This window comes from Dufourea novaeangliae, unplaced genomic scaffold (genome assembly GCF_001272555.1).
Source record: "Dufourea novaeangliae isolate 0120121106 unplaced genomic scaffold, ASM127255v1 scaffold221, whole genome shotgun sequence".
NCBI lineage: Eukaryota > Metazoa > Arthropoda > Insecta > Hymenoptera > Halictidae > Dufourea > Dufourea novaeangliae.
Window position 1 is genome coordinate 615,455 of NW_015374115.1, and position 14,236 is coordinate 629,690.

The following is a 14,236-nucleotide window of genomic DNA, read 5'->3' on the forward strand; positions in this document are numbered from 1 at the left end:
CCAGCACGAAAATAATTGTCGAAGATAATTATCAGTCAACCATTTGCATGATTCGGTTTACCAGAACTTTATATTCGATCAGCATCAAGGGAGATAAATCTTGCGAGAAGACAGTGATGGAACGATAACGAAATTTCGTTAGATCGAACACCGCCGTCAGGAGTTAATATTTGCAGCCGTGGTGTAAACTTCCCGCGACTGGTTGAAAAGTACTTGTTATGATTGGCGAAGGAGAAACTCTGATGAAGGCTTGTTGCAAGCGACGGATGAGAATGCTCGAGGAACACTTGAGAAAACAGCGACTGCTAGTTTCAGATTTAGTAATAAAGTAAACTCCGTCACGGGTCTAATACTTCGAACTTTCCAGATTAAATCGTATTAGACGATACTTCCGTGCTAGTAACCAACAACGGGACATCTTCATAAAAACTGGCTGCTTCTTGAAAGTGCATAAAGTCGAAGGTTTCTGTCATAACATTTAGTAATATTTTCTTTATAACAACGATTTAATCCATGAAACAATACATTCCGTAAAGCATGCAAAGGAACTAACTGCCACAAATTACGTCACAAACGACACAACAAATATCGACAACGTTACATGAATTATTGACATTTAAAAATTATCACATAAAGGAATTAAGAATCGTCCAAAACATGATAGACGCACGATGCATACAGTAGAGAACGGTGTCGACGATTTCAAGGTGGGAGGGTTAACGTTAATCGAGCGTATAACGAAAATTGTTGATATTCGTAGTTGCAAGCTGGCTTGTTATTGCGAGTTGCCTGAACCTCTGCAATATCGAGTATACGTGGGCGGTGTGAATGGGCAACGGTTCCGGTTATTGCCAAATGTTCCCACGACCGAGAAAATTGAGCAATAGTACGAGGCGAGAATCGCTGAAGGTCCGCCCTGGCAGCGTTCCGTGACTTTGCAGGTGTGCAACGAATCGGACACACGAGCTACGAAATTCTTCTATAACTAGTTGTAAAATAATATTAAATGATCGAGAATTACCCAGCACGGGAATATCTTGTTCGATCTAATTGAATTTTCTGAATAGGGGAAAGGCTGCGCGAAAGAGGTTAGAAAAAACATGGCGATAATCGTGTGGTGTAAAATAAAATCTAATGGCCGACACGAGCTTCGAAGCTACTTTACAAGTAGATCATTGAATATATAAAAAAAATTAATTAACACGGAAACACCCTTTAAATTCGTTCCTTTTATATTTGATAACAGGTTAACAAATTTTCGTCGAATTTCGCCCGATACACGTGTTTACTAATATCCTATTTACTCTCTTGGCTCTCTTCTTTGAAACAATATTCCTATCAATTTTTCAACCGAGTAGGTAGACTATGAATCTCGTGCGCTTCTAACACAATTAAATTTAATAATTTCACTTCGACCGCGATCTATAATAATCGAAAGACAGAGAACAGAAATGAATCCCCGTTTGATTTCTGGTCCCCCGTAAATCACCCAAAGAAGACAGACGACATCGCGTTGAGATCGTCTATCAATCAGAATTGGACAGAATTTTATTCGAATAATACGCAGTGAAAAGCAGCAGTATCCAAGATCGTCAAAATGATTTTTAAACAGTCACTGAGATTAAGTTATTAATTGTTCTAACTGTATGATTAAAAAAAAATTAGTTAATCAAATCAAAAGAATACAAATTCACCACAATATAAGGAAAATTCAACCCAGGAAATAACAAATATTCTTTTGAATCCTAACTCCGAAACTCTGAGAGTTTTTTGTTCTTAATCATTGTACCTCCAGATACTAACAACAATTAAAAATTTATGTTAATAATAAGATCAAATTTTGTTAAATATTATAATACATAGTTATTCAGTAGAAGATATTACAGTGTGTTTGATAATTTCACTACTTTTCTGCTTCTATAGTAACTTTCTATAGTACTGAACTTCGTAAACTTTAAACTAAGTTTTCTCAGTTTAGAAACTAATGCAGATAGAACACTTACGAACTAGAGCAACGAAATGTCTACTCGTTCGAGAGAAGGTATTACTTTATTATAGAAACTTCCACGTTTAATCAATCAGAAATAGCGGAGTACTTTTGCCTTATCTTCTATTCGTCGTTCGAAGTTCTTTACCCATGTAATAAATTTTCCCCTTTCAGCTACCAATGAAAATATCCATCACCTCGAGCCTCGAACGAATCTGAAGGTTTCAAAGTCCGCAGTCCACATGCAAGGTAACCCGCAGGGATCGTGTGCACGATCGATGGTCACGAACGGTTCGCGTCAAAAGAAATCCGTGATGTGGGAATTTTAATAACAATGAATTGTTTCTGCTTATCTTCCGACAAATTTAACGGAGTGTTGGCCATCGTTCCGCGGCTCGTCTACGACGGTGGATTCCAGGAATAGCACGATCAACGGGCCGTTACGACAACGAACACCACTCGCGGCACGGTACACTTCATTGTCTCTTTCTCACTGTATCACACGGCGAGGACACTTGTTTCGGCGGCGATCAGCGTTATTTTGCACGAGTTGCGTTGTCGTCGATCGAACACGAGCATAATCCTTCGTCACCGAGGAACGGGCCTCGACTGAGAGGAAATCTTTCCGCCAGACTTTCTGGCTCATTGCCCTCCACACCTCAGTGTTCTCTTTGTCCCTCGCCGTGTGCCTCCTCTTGAACGTGTTATAAATTATATATACACACGCGCGCGCGCGTCCCGATTCGAGTGTATTGTAAATCGTTTACAGTCGCGCGTATCTCCTTTGAGCCCTGGTGGCTCCGATGAATGCACAGACCGCCACCGGCTGCATAAATTCAGTTCCTATTAACGATCGACTGTTGCCCGGTTTCGTTTACGTGACAATGTAACCGCTGCCTGCCTTTTATAAATAATATCGATCCCCGTGGCTTTGGTTACGTCACTTCTTGGAAGAGTAATGCGCACAACACTGGACGATTCTGACTGGTGTGCAAGGTAAAACGATCATGCGATGGCATGGATTTTCGTAAGTTGTCGTTTCTGGGGTAATCGAGGTGGATGGTACTGGTGTAGGAATATCTCGAGCTTAGTTTGTTTAACCCTTTGTAACATCGATTCAGAGACGCGATGACGATTTCAAACTGGATTTAATAATGTATACTATTCATTTTCTTTGAGTCGAAGTGAAATTCTATTTCATTGGTGTTACTATTTAAGATTTATAGTAAATGTTCCACTTGTCTTGGGAATACAATTCCTTTTGTATTTAGGAAATTATTAACGATAAAGTAATGCTTGAGAGTACAGTCGTGAAAAAAATCGTAAGGCAAGGTGTTAAACAACGAATTTTCGTGTTGGAAGAATTTATTAGATGTGTTTTACTTATTTCTGTAATTAGTGATTTTTCGGAGTACCGATCATTCGATTGATCATCGATATCGAATTTTGACTTATTCAACCTACCTATTGAACAGTACTGGTCCAAATACGCGTTGAACGATCTGATCAACGTTCCATCGTGAACGAAAACGACGACGCTTCTCGGGCAAATCACCGAAAATTCCAACAACGTAGGCAAAGCGACGCGGATCCTCTCCGCCAGCGATCCCCTCAACCGCGATCTCATTTTCGGAAAAGGCTGACTCCAGACTGTTCCGTATCAGCAGCAGTCCGTCCCCGAAGACAATGCCCGAACTTGACACACGTGTCCCCGCCTCCATCGAGACGTGACACATTCCCTCCGCCCGTTCTTTTCTCCTTGTTCCCAAAAGGGGTCCAGCATATGCCGATTCGTCCCTCGCTTCATAGGATCAAATGAGCCTCGTCTGCCACCCTGCCCTTGTAGGTGTCGATAATAATCGAAGTAGAAAGTCTCCGTGGTCGGATTCGCGTGTCGTAACCGCGAGAAAATATACCGGTCCGTTTGGTTCCATCCTCGTGGCTTCATGGAATTTTCATGCGGATGGTCGCCACAACGTCGTCGTCCATCCCCTCGATATCGAATAATTTAAAGTTTGAAACGGCTTCTGAATCGATTGAGCGCGACGACGAGATGCATCGGCGTCTGATAGAATTATAATACGTAGGTTGTTCCATCATTTTTGTCGTACGGTAGAAAGGGAAGGGAAATATCATTTATACCATTGAATAGCTCGACTCTTTTTAGGCATATACCGTAAGCACTGTAGGAAACGCGTCGATTTACTGTGAGAAATCATAATTGTGCCATGGAGTGACTTTCGAGTGATTATTTATTACTGTACCTCCTTAGCAATTCCAGATTCAAACATTTTCAGCATTCTTTTTCGACCACTTGACACGTTCCCGTCGTGGATTGTCACTGAGGGTAGGGGATATAATCTGCGGGGCTTCTTTACTGATAAGTGCTCAGAAGCAATTCGATGGAGCGTTGTTGTAGGAATGTGGAGAGCCTCCTCTAATTGCCAATATGTGATTTTCTTATTCTAACTGTCTGTACGTGATGTTCGTCTTCATTCTAATCGCTTCCTCAACAGCATCAACATTTTCTGGAGCAGCATCGTCTACCGGGCGTCCTGTATGTAGTTCGCCATCGAGAACAAAAACCTTCTCGTCGAAATTAAATTCTGATGGAGGACCAATTCTCGCTCAATGCCCCAGACGATTTTTCGAAACATTCTTCTTCGTTTAAACCACGCGAAAAGTTGTAATAAATAATCTCTAGAAGGCCACTTCTTGAGAGTCGTCATAGCACAACGTTTCAGCTGCGATTTCTCACAGTAAACTGACGCGTTACCTACAGAGCTTAGGGTATATACCAGAAAAGGGTCGAACTATTCAATGGTACAAACCAAATGTTTCTGCCCCTTTTACCATGGCCGTACGATAAAAATTATGCAACGACATATTTATACAGTTACGGACAACCCGAAGCGGTCGTGTAACTTGGGCTACCGGGTGGACATATCGACCAAGTAGATGGCGACACTGCTCCAGGCCCAGCTGACAGGCATTTATCAACCAGAAGGAAGGAAATGAATGTCATTTCTTGGTCACGCTGCTCTAGCTTTCAGGCACACTTCAATGTAGTATCTCCGATTTCTGGCCCCTGGGTAGTACGTAGGTGGATCTGCCCCAATTACCAAGGCTCTTCGATTATCCTTCTGCTCTGTAGCCGTGCAGAGCCCACGGAGACTCCTCATCAGCGGCCGGGATCCGGTCGGGATAACGACGCAAACACATGAACAATGAAACGGTCCGGCGGAACGGCCGTTGTTGTTGCTTTTGCCCTGTTGGTTTCCAACCCCTCGGCGTGTAACACGGGCTCCCTGGTCCTCCGTGTCTCAAAGGGACCAGCACGCAGCGCGCGCACACACGCCAACGGGCAATTGTAACTTACTAGACCACCACCCATCGACCCTTCCGCGTGCACAGGCTGCCTATTCACCCTTTCGTGGCCGCAGCAGGATGATCAAGTTATTCCGTGCTCACGTGCGGACCGTCGGTCCCGCAGCGCTACGTGGTGGTCCACTTTCCAGCGAATTTCTCCCTCTCGATCCGAGTCCTTAAAGTTTCGCCTCGAGGTTTTGGAATAGTGGCAAGGATAACTGGGTACAGCAAACGACTCTGTGGCAGGGATAGTGATCCATGGAGGGACCCTGTGATATTTTTGGTGATTCTCTTGGATTTAGTTCGTTTGGGAGGGTTTCGAGAATATCTGAACTGTGGTGTTGTTTCCAGGGGATAAATGCGATTCATAGGTTGAGTTACACCTTTCAAAAGCTCGTGCCCATATGAATCCCAGAACTGTCGTAGGTTCGACCAGTCGTTGAATCCAACTGAACCACAAAATAATGTTTCCATCTACAACCATAGATCATCTCCAACCACCCCTGCGTTCGTTCCAAAACCAAGAAGAGATTCCAGTCACGACACCAACCGTTCCACTATCAAAACGTTACCAACCCATTCCCACCAACGTCGAGGTGCATTCAGCGTTTCGCGTGCTTGAACCCCAGGAATTCTCATTACCGCGAGTCGGTCCGTGGGCAGAATGGGCGTTGCGGAGAGTGGTCCGTGTGATCAGCAACGGTGGAGCCAAAGGTCGAAACGAGCGGCGTTTTCGCGAGATTGCATCGGCAGCGGTTGTTAATGGATCGCCGACGCGATAACAGCGCCTGGAGTCGTTAGAGACGTCGTTGTCGCGAACGAATCCGTCCTCCCCCATCGCTTCCGGTCCCACCCTCCCGGAAGCAAGGAGGAACTGCAAAACCGTTCCAACTGTCAGACCCGCGACCAATTAGGCCGCCTCGTGTTTTTCACCCGAGACGATGACGTCGTCGTCGACTTTCCTAGAAAAAGGATTTTCCTGTCGATTCCTCCAGTACGGGGCCGACTTGCGGTTAAATTGCGCGATTCGTGATGGCTGAAGCCGATGGGGACGGAAGCCCGGAGCCGCTGCAGGTACCTTCGAGATATTAAATTGACGTTGCTCGATGGTTCTGCCGCATTCAAAGCCTTCTACGTTTTGTGCCCTGGAGTGATGGATGAGGGCGCGGTTGAATTTCTACCGGCGGAAGAAGTATTTCTGGGGTGCATTTATTAGATTTTTTTTTCTTAATAGTAATAATGGTACACGTCTTGAATGAGGGCGAATCAAACACGGGGAATATTAGGGTATCTCGGGATAAGGTCGAAATTATATAGTAATTTCGTTGATTCTGGGTAGAGGATTTTTGTTTCATGGCATTCCCTAATTTTTAAAGATAACAGCAAGGGTAAGAATTTCTTTCTTCTCTCAAATATCTTATTGTGTTCAGAATAATGTAGAAAACACATTGCACCTGACGTACGTTTTTCCTCTATTGTATTACACAAAGCCCTATTGGCTATAAATGCATAAAATCCGCAGTCTAGTAATTATTATGCACCTTCGATCACCAATTTCGGACAAATCCTGTCTGTTGTATTTTACTTTCACTTCCTCTACGTTCCCTTGAGGTTTTTCCCAAACCAATTACTTTCACATTCTCTACGTCCCGTTGTGGTTTTTCCAAAACCAATTACTTTCACTTTCTCCGCATTCCCTCGAGGTTTTTCCAATTTCCTTAATTCATCGATTTCATCTTCAAGATTGTAGAAATCTTCAGGAAGGAACTCTGTGTACAATTACAATACCTTCTATTTCCTACATCTAATTAGATCATCATTACAATCAAAATCCCAAGTAAATAATAATATACAAAAAAATACTTATTAATACAGTTGGCAACGTCGTAATTTCGATTCGAGCTCCTAATTTCCAAGGAGCGGAACCGTGTATACATGATATACGGAAAACAATTTGCCACCCGGAAGCCGATGAAAATCATTTGACCGTCGAGTTACCCCCGGTTATGACTGCAGTTTGCGGGGAACAAACTGCGGTTACATCGCCAGTCCTAGTCGTTGACGAGTGCGGGAGAGGCGGGAAGCGAGGAGAGATGGGTAGAACGGCCTCCATGAATAAATCTGCATGTGAGCACGAAAATTTACGGGCACGGGTCTCGCAACATTGTCGCGCGATGGGTATGTAAATATCATCCAAACACGCGCAGTCGTTGTGTTCCGGCAGAGTCGGTGTAAATTTAGACTTCGCCGCCACCGTCGCCGCAGCCGCTTCGAAGGCCTCTCTCTCTCTCAGGTTCTATCGATCGGAGGATTCCAGCTGCGTTCCCATGCCCCGCGACCGTTCTATGGGGATATCTCTGCGTCCCCTCCCCGGTATCTAGGAGAGGTCCGGTTATAAATAATACGCGATCGCTCGCGCGAGCGGGTTACACGTTGTACTATGCAGAGACGAGAAGAGTTAGCTTACGGAAGGAATCTGGGTTCGATTGGTTCAATCCCCGTAAGCCTACTTTTTCCAACAATATTATAGAGACAGGGCACACAAATTTTCGAATCGTATCGTAAAGAAATCGAATCGGAGAAAGTCGAAATGAGGTGAACAGTTATCGAGACTGACAAGGGAATTCGTTGTTTATGTAAAGAAATAAACAAATTTTTAACAATTTTATTAGATAGTTTTATAGAGCATGAGAAGCCATCAAGTTTTCGTCGTAATAAGTTTTTGATATCTATTATAATTTACAAGATATATAAGAAATAAGAAAACAAGTGTTGAAGCAGTTAACGTAGAGATCTTTACGAGCATTTATCGAGAATTTATTGTGTACTTCTTGCCCCTGTGTCGTTCCGATAGCTAGCTTCTCATCTCTGTACAGTATGTCTGTCATGTTCTACGGAGGCACTGGAAACTGTACTTCGGAACATCAATCGTAAAGGCGAACGCCAGGTATGGGCCCCTTTGATGCGATTTACCGAATGACATTCCCACGTCGTTGCAGGATGCCGAAACTATACCTCGTGCACACGGTTTTATTGGGCTGTTACGCGCGTTTCAGGACCGATTTTCAGCGACTCGCGCTTTCATGAATGGGAAATTGTAGGTAAGGGTCATTGTTTGCGTGTCGGAATGAAGTGCTCGATCTATTTTTGACGAGATAACTGCTCGAAGCTTTGATGGGGGAATTTTATTAGAGGTTGTTTTCAATTAATTTGTGAGCGTTTAACAACAAGGCACATGGTTCTTTTAATGATTATCCTCTTTCCCGTGATCTTTGGAGGATATATTGAAGCATTTAGTATTCTTACGTCAATGAACATTGTTAAAAATTTCTAACTTGGATTTCTAAGATCAAAGACAATTGAAGGTTACTGGGCCTCGGATTACATGAAAGTTCATTTAAAAATTAACCTCGAAGAATATACGGGATTCAGCAAATTTATTCTTTAAGATCATCTAAGAATTTCTATTTATATTGCAATTTGAGCTTATGCTTGTAGTAAGTATTAAACGGCGGTAGCGATCGATCAGATGTGCGAAACACTACAAGCATCCTGGTGGTCGGTTAATAAGTGCTGATTTGCAGCTAGCTGCTCACGACTCGAGTGGAAGGTACACACAAGATACGCAGTTTGGTCAAGTAGTACGAGTCGGCATTAGTCAGCCACAGGATATCTGCCTCGATGCTTGCTTCTACGAGGGTTTGTGCATTTCTAGATGTTAGCTTACTAAATCTACAGACTAATCTTCTGTTGTCTGAATTTTGTTAACGTTAAGTAAACTTAATTTTGCGTCCATGTTACACTATCCGTCAATATGTTCCTAGTCGACATAAAAAGATGAGTAGTAAGACTTTGTTTCGTCGTAGACCGAAACGACGGCTATAGAGTCAGACGATACCGTTATTTTTTATTACTTTATTTCCTTCGTTCAAACAGTTTATACATTTTCGAGACCGGCCCCTTGAAAATTCCATTTCGTTGACAAAAGGGAATAAGAGTTGGTCTGCAGTCCATCACATGTTCTCGGTAACCTGGGACCCATCCGTACCGGGCCTTACCGGGGCGCGCTGACTCGCAGACAATACAGCCATAAACCCAACCGTTGAGAGACTCGAAAATTCGTCGCGGTCAAGTCGAACCGTAACCACGTGCGCGATATTTTTCTGGCGTCCGCTTCGCCCTGAAGGAAAGGTTTTTCACCACGTCACTTAGAAAAACCGAGGAATTTGCCTTCCCCTTCAGGTCATAACCAATAAGGAGGCAAGTTTTGGTAACGCCTTCAGCGAACTTGGAGGAGGCACGACGTCACACGAAACCCGAGGGCATTCGAAAATATACACTCGTACTCGACCATTCATTCGACAACAGTCATCCGCAAACACTCGTATCGACAACAGTCACACGGACTCAATTCATTCGAAAACATTCATTCGACAACATTCACTTCACAATTCGTCAGCTCTACCAGTCGAGCAATTATATCGGTTATTCTCACTTGAAGAATATTGAAACGGTTGCCTAATATTAATTCGGCGGGCAACAGTCGCAACTGTACGCGTACCACGACGGTCGAGCCTGGAATTTACAACTCCAGGCGGATTCTTGAAGAAGAAACACATAATCAAATATTAGAGGTGTGTAATATAACAATAATTATGCGATAGTCTAATAGAACTACATTCGCCACTGTTAGTATTTCCAAACCGAAAGGAAACAACGCAAAACAATCATTTCCACGAACTTTGAAAGACTTGAACGTCAGACTACCTCTAACCCATAATTATTTGCCAATTTTCCCCGCTATCTTCATCCGCTCGACGAACTTCTTATTCTCCTGAATTTCCGTCGGGGATGCAATCAACGGGGCGAAAACTTGCCTGCAAGAATTCCTCAAGAATTCAAGAGAGGGTGGGGCGAGAGGAAGGTAACGGTTGACCCTAACGGTATTCAGTTTCCACGGAATTATACCATCGAGAAAATCGGCTCTAAGTTATCTGCAGCTTGCACGGCTCGGTCGGCTTTAAAGCATCGGTCGTCCATCTCGAGATGGCGCGGGCTGGGCTCTTCGTGGACTGGCGATGGGATCGAGTTCAATATGACTCACGAGCATCGATCAATACAGTTTCCAATATTCGTTTCGATGCATTTCAATACACTTCGTTTCACGTGTCGACGGAATATACAGGGTGATAATAAAAATGTGGTACACTTTCACAGAGTGGATTCTACGTGACAAATTCAAGAATGACGAAAGAGATTGTTTCGGAATTGTTAATTGTTGAAAATACGGGCGATATACTCGTGCAATATTCTATTTAAGTTATTCTACTCGAGAGGCATACCAAAGCTACCAACCCTCAATGATCTGAAATGAAATAGATTCAGTTTGAAGACTTTACTTGAAAAAAATAACACCGTCACTTCTTGTTGTCTTACAATGTTTTCTAATGGCTCATTTAATAGTATGTAGTATAATTAATATTTAAAATGTTCTATAGTTAATTTTAATTTTATTCTTCATTTTCTGTGGCTTGATAGTTTCAATAATTGTATAATGTAAGAGTTCTTCTCTCAGCTCGTAATTTTTTGCAATATAGAGATCGCAATATTATAGGTTCTGTTCTATGTTTAACTAATCTGTGTCATTTTGAGGATTGGTAGGTTTCTGCATAACATGTTAAATTCTATTTCATTCATAAATTTAACTAAATCCCATAAATCGACTGGGAATCAACTGCTGTAAGTAGTATAATCTCCAATATTAATGAAAATATTAATTTTTTGACCCAGATTATCACGACTTTTTTTCATTATTTGGCGAATCCTATCTACTTTAAAAGTTTTGAACCCTTTTTATATCACCCTGTATAATATTAGCTTGCGATACAGTTCGATATATGCTTGGCTCTCTTCTGTAAACTCCCTTCGCGGCGTCCCTTTGCATAATTGACTTTCTCGGGGCGTTGTAACTTGAGACCGTGGGGGCGTTTAGTCGCGATATCGGGTCGTTCCGGGCCCTTAGACAGTCGATTCTCGCGCGTCAAGTGCTACGGAAACAAAGGGAACGAAGTAAGAAGTCCGCATAATGAATCCCGGCCCCTCGACCATTCCTGATTCATGTATACTCGACCGTTCTGCCTTGTAATTAGCGTTTCATTCTTCCCCGTTCTCAGCTTCTTCAACCCTTTCCAGCCCCTTTCATGACAGTTCCAGCGAGGTTTAAGTATCGTTAAACAGTCTTCAATGTTACGTAGCTAATCGATCGTGTCACTTTTAATTCTAAAGAACTGTGTCACATTAACGTCGACACTTAATATATTAACTTAATTGTTTATTGCTTCCACGAAACCGTGGAAGAAAGTCTATCGAATAAAGGACAACTAATATTAAATCGTTGAATGCTAACTACGACATAACTCGTAGTTGAAACATTGTAAAAAGACTAGATTATTTAAATATCGTTACAAAACTTTTCCGTCAAATTAATATCGCAGTATAACTGAAAACAAGACAAACAGCCTCTATTAACTAAACGCATATCTTTCCGACGATTTAAGGCTGAAAAAACGAAATAAAACGTGTCTGACTACGTACGGCCTTTTTCACTGTGGCAGTGAACGTGTTAAACACGCCGTATACACATTCTTCTAAACTCTGAACGATGAAGAGAATTTTTACCGGTTCGCAAAAACTATATACCCACTAATTTTGCGAAAATCCTGGCAACGATATAATTGAATAGAAAAATGGCTTCATCCCCTCCCCCACGGTTCATTAAAGCGTTCATTGACTGGAGCACGAAAGTTTCTCGGTTCCGAAAATTGGGTCGTGACTCTAAAAAGTTTCGGCAGCGTTTCGCTAACGCGCTAGACCGAATGGTTTTCATTTTTCCTCGGTCCATTGCACGGATATTAAGAATTCTCACGATAATACCGAGAAGAAAAAAGTCTGGTTGAATTGTTAGAAGCAAGATTGTGGTTCCTCTTCACCTTCGTTCTCGAGAAGCTCGAGTCTTTATGGTAATTGTACGGTAATAGTTTCGTCGGATTACAGCGAAATAAGTAACACGGCCAGTTATGTTCGTAGTTTTAAGGAATCATCCGCGTACCGAGTCGTGTAATTAGCAACGAAAACTTCATATCCGTTGTATCGTCTTCGTGTGAAAAGCCACTGGCGAACGGGACGAGTTCGCGTGAATCGTTCGTACACGCTCGTTTACATTAATTCTTCCGTTAATTCGGTCCATTGCTATGCCAAGAATCCGCTCCGACGTTGTTGAAAACGTTATAACGGACCCTCTTTTCAGGTGGGCAGAACGCTCGTAAACCGGGCAGCCAGGTCTTTCGGAACAAAGAGCGGCTAATGAAACTCGGAAAAAGACGTGTGCACACTTCCCCCTCTCTTCGCGCGACGCGAAACTTCCTGGTTGAAGTGTTCTTTCTTTCTCGCGACTGAAGAATGGAAATTGGGTGACTTAATTCTTGAACGTAATTTTTCTGCTCCCCCGAGCGCATATTTACGCAGCCCTGCAATTCTTCTGCCTAAAGATCCTCGAATTATTCGGTATTACGATCTTTGAGTTTGAAAACCTTTAGATTCCTAAAACATTGATTCTGTGATACTGGAATTACCAAATGGTCAAAATTTCAATGTTCTCAAATTTTTTAGATTCCTAGATTCTTGAGTATTCAAGAAATTTATTAAATCACGGTTCCTCGAACTCTCGAATGTCGAATTCTAAAGTTTTCTGAATCTTCAAATTCCACAACATTCGAGTTCACAATCTCGAATATCTCAGTACTCAGGCCCTTACTTGAGTTTGAAAACTTTGAGGTTCCTAAAACCTCGATTTTCTGGTACTAGCATTACCAAATGGTCAAAATACCAAGTTCTCAAAGTTTTTATACTCCCAAATTCTCAAGATTCAAGTCTCTGAATTTACTAATTCTTGGTTTCCGAACTCCCGAACGTCAAAGTGTCAAGTTTTCTGAATCTACAAATTCCTCAATTTTCAAGTTCCCAGCTTCCAAAATTCCCAAACGGTCAAGTTCCCAAGATTCTTTCAATATCATACACCCGTGAGGAATTTCCATCTGCCAGGGAATTGTACTTGTAAATATCTTTGATGGTAATACGTGTGTACTCGTTTCACCTGTCCACGATTCACGAAAAGTGTTTGTTACACTGCTACTACATCTCAAACATTTGTCAGTCAATGGTCCAATCCACAACAAGTACACTCATTTCCAGGTGCAGACACCTCGTACCCAGCATGCGTTACAACCGTACATCTTGTACGGCGATTAGGGCACAACACAATACTCATGCATCGCAAAACCTGATTAAAATCCCGATGTATATACCGTGTACAAATCTCGACTGACTGATTCGGGGGCGAGGGGAGGGGGGTCACGCGCAGGTGTCGGCCCGCCGGAGCGATTTACCTCTTTTACCTGAGCTGACTTTGAACGGGGATCGGCGACCTGGACGGTCTCGTCGGGAGGCAGCCGCCAGGAGTTCCTCTCGATGTTTACGCTGGCGTTCATAGCGGCCTCCTCCTCCTATGCCTCCCGTGTCCTTCGTCGTTCTTGACAGGTTCGTCCTCTCGCGCGCGAGCCGGGAACCCCGAGGTCCCCAGGGTAACCCCCGGGCCACTCCTGGGGCCGAGGTCCAGCACCAGCCAATCCACAGTTCCTCCTCACCTGGAACGACACGAAGAAGTTGGCTGTATAAAACGAACCTCTAATGATCCTTCCGCGAAGGCCACGCACGCTAGAGGCGGTTAAGAATAATTGGAGTGGGTCTATTAGTGCTCTGACGATGCTCTAACGACCAGACGCAGGAACCTACGACTGGGTCGGTCTTGACCCGTACCGAGAA

The 14,236-nt window shown here is 43.1% G+C and overlaps 1 protein-coding gene across 1 annotated transcript in view; it reads right to left on the bottom strand.

The window, feature by feature from the left end:
• The window catches only part of LOC107191063 (dipeptidyl aminopeptidase-like protein 6), a 33,369-nt gene extending 19,467 nt beyond the window's left edge, over window positions 1-13,902 (bottom strand). Inside the window, exon 1 of the mRNA XM_015580009.1 lies at window positions 13,801-13,902. Within this exon, the coding sequence (XP_015435495.1) occupies window positions 13,801-13,902 (102 nt within the window). The remainder of the gene's footprint in view (window positions 1-13,800) is intronic.
• Between the last annotated feature and the right edge of the window lie 334 nt (window positions 13,903-14,236).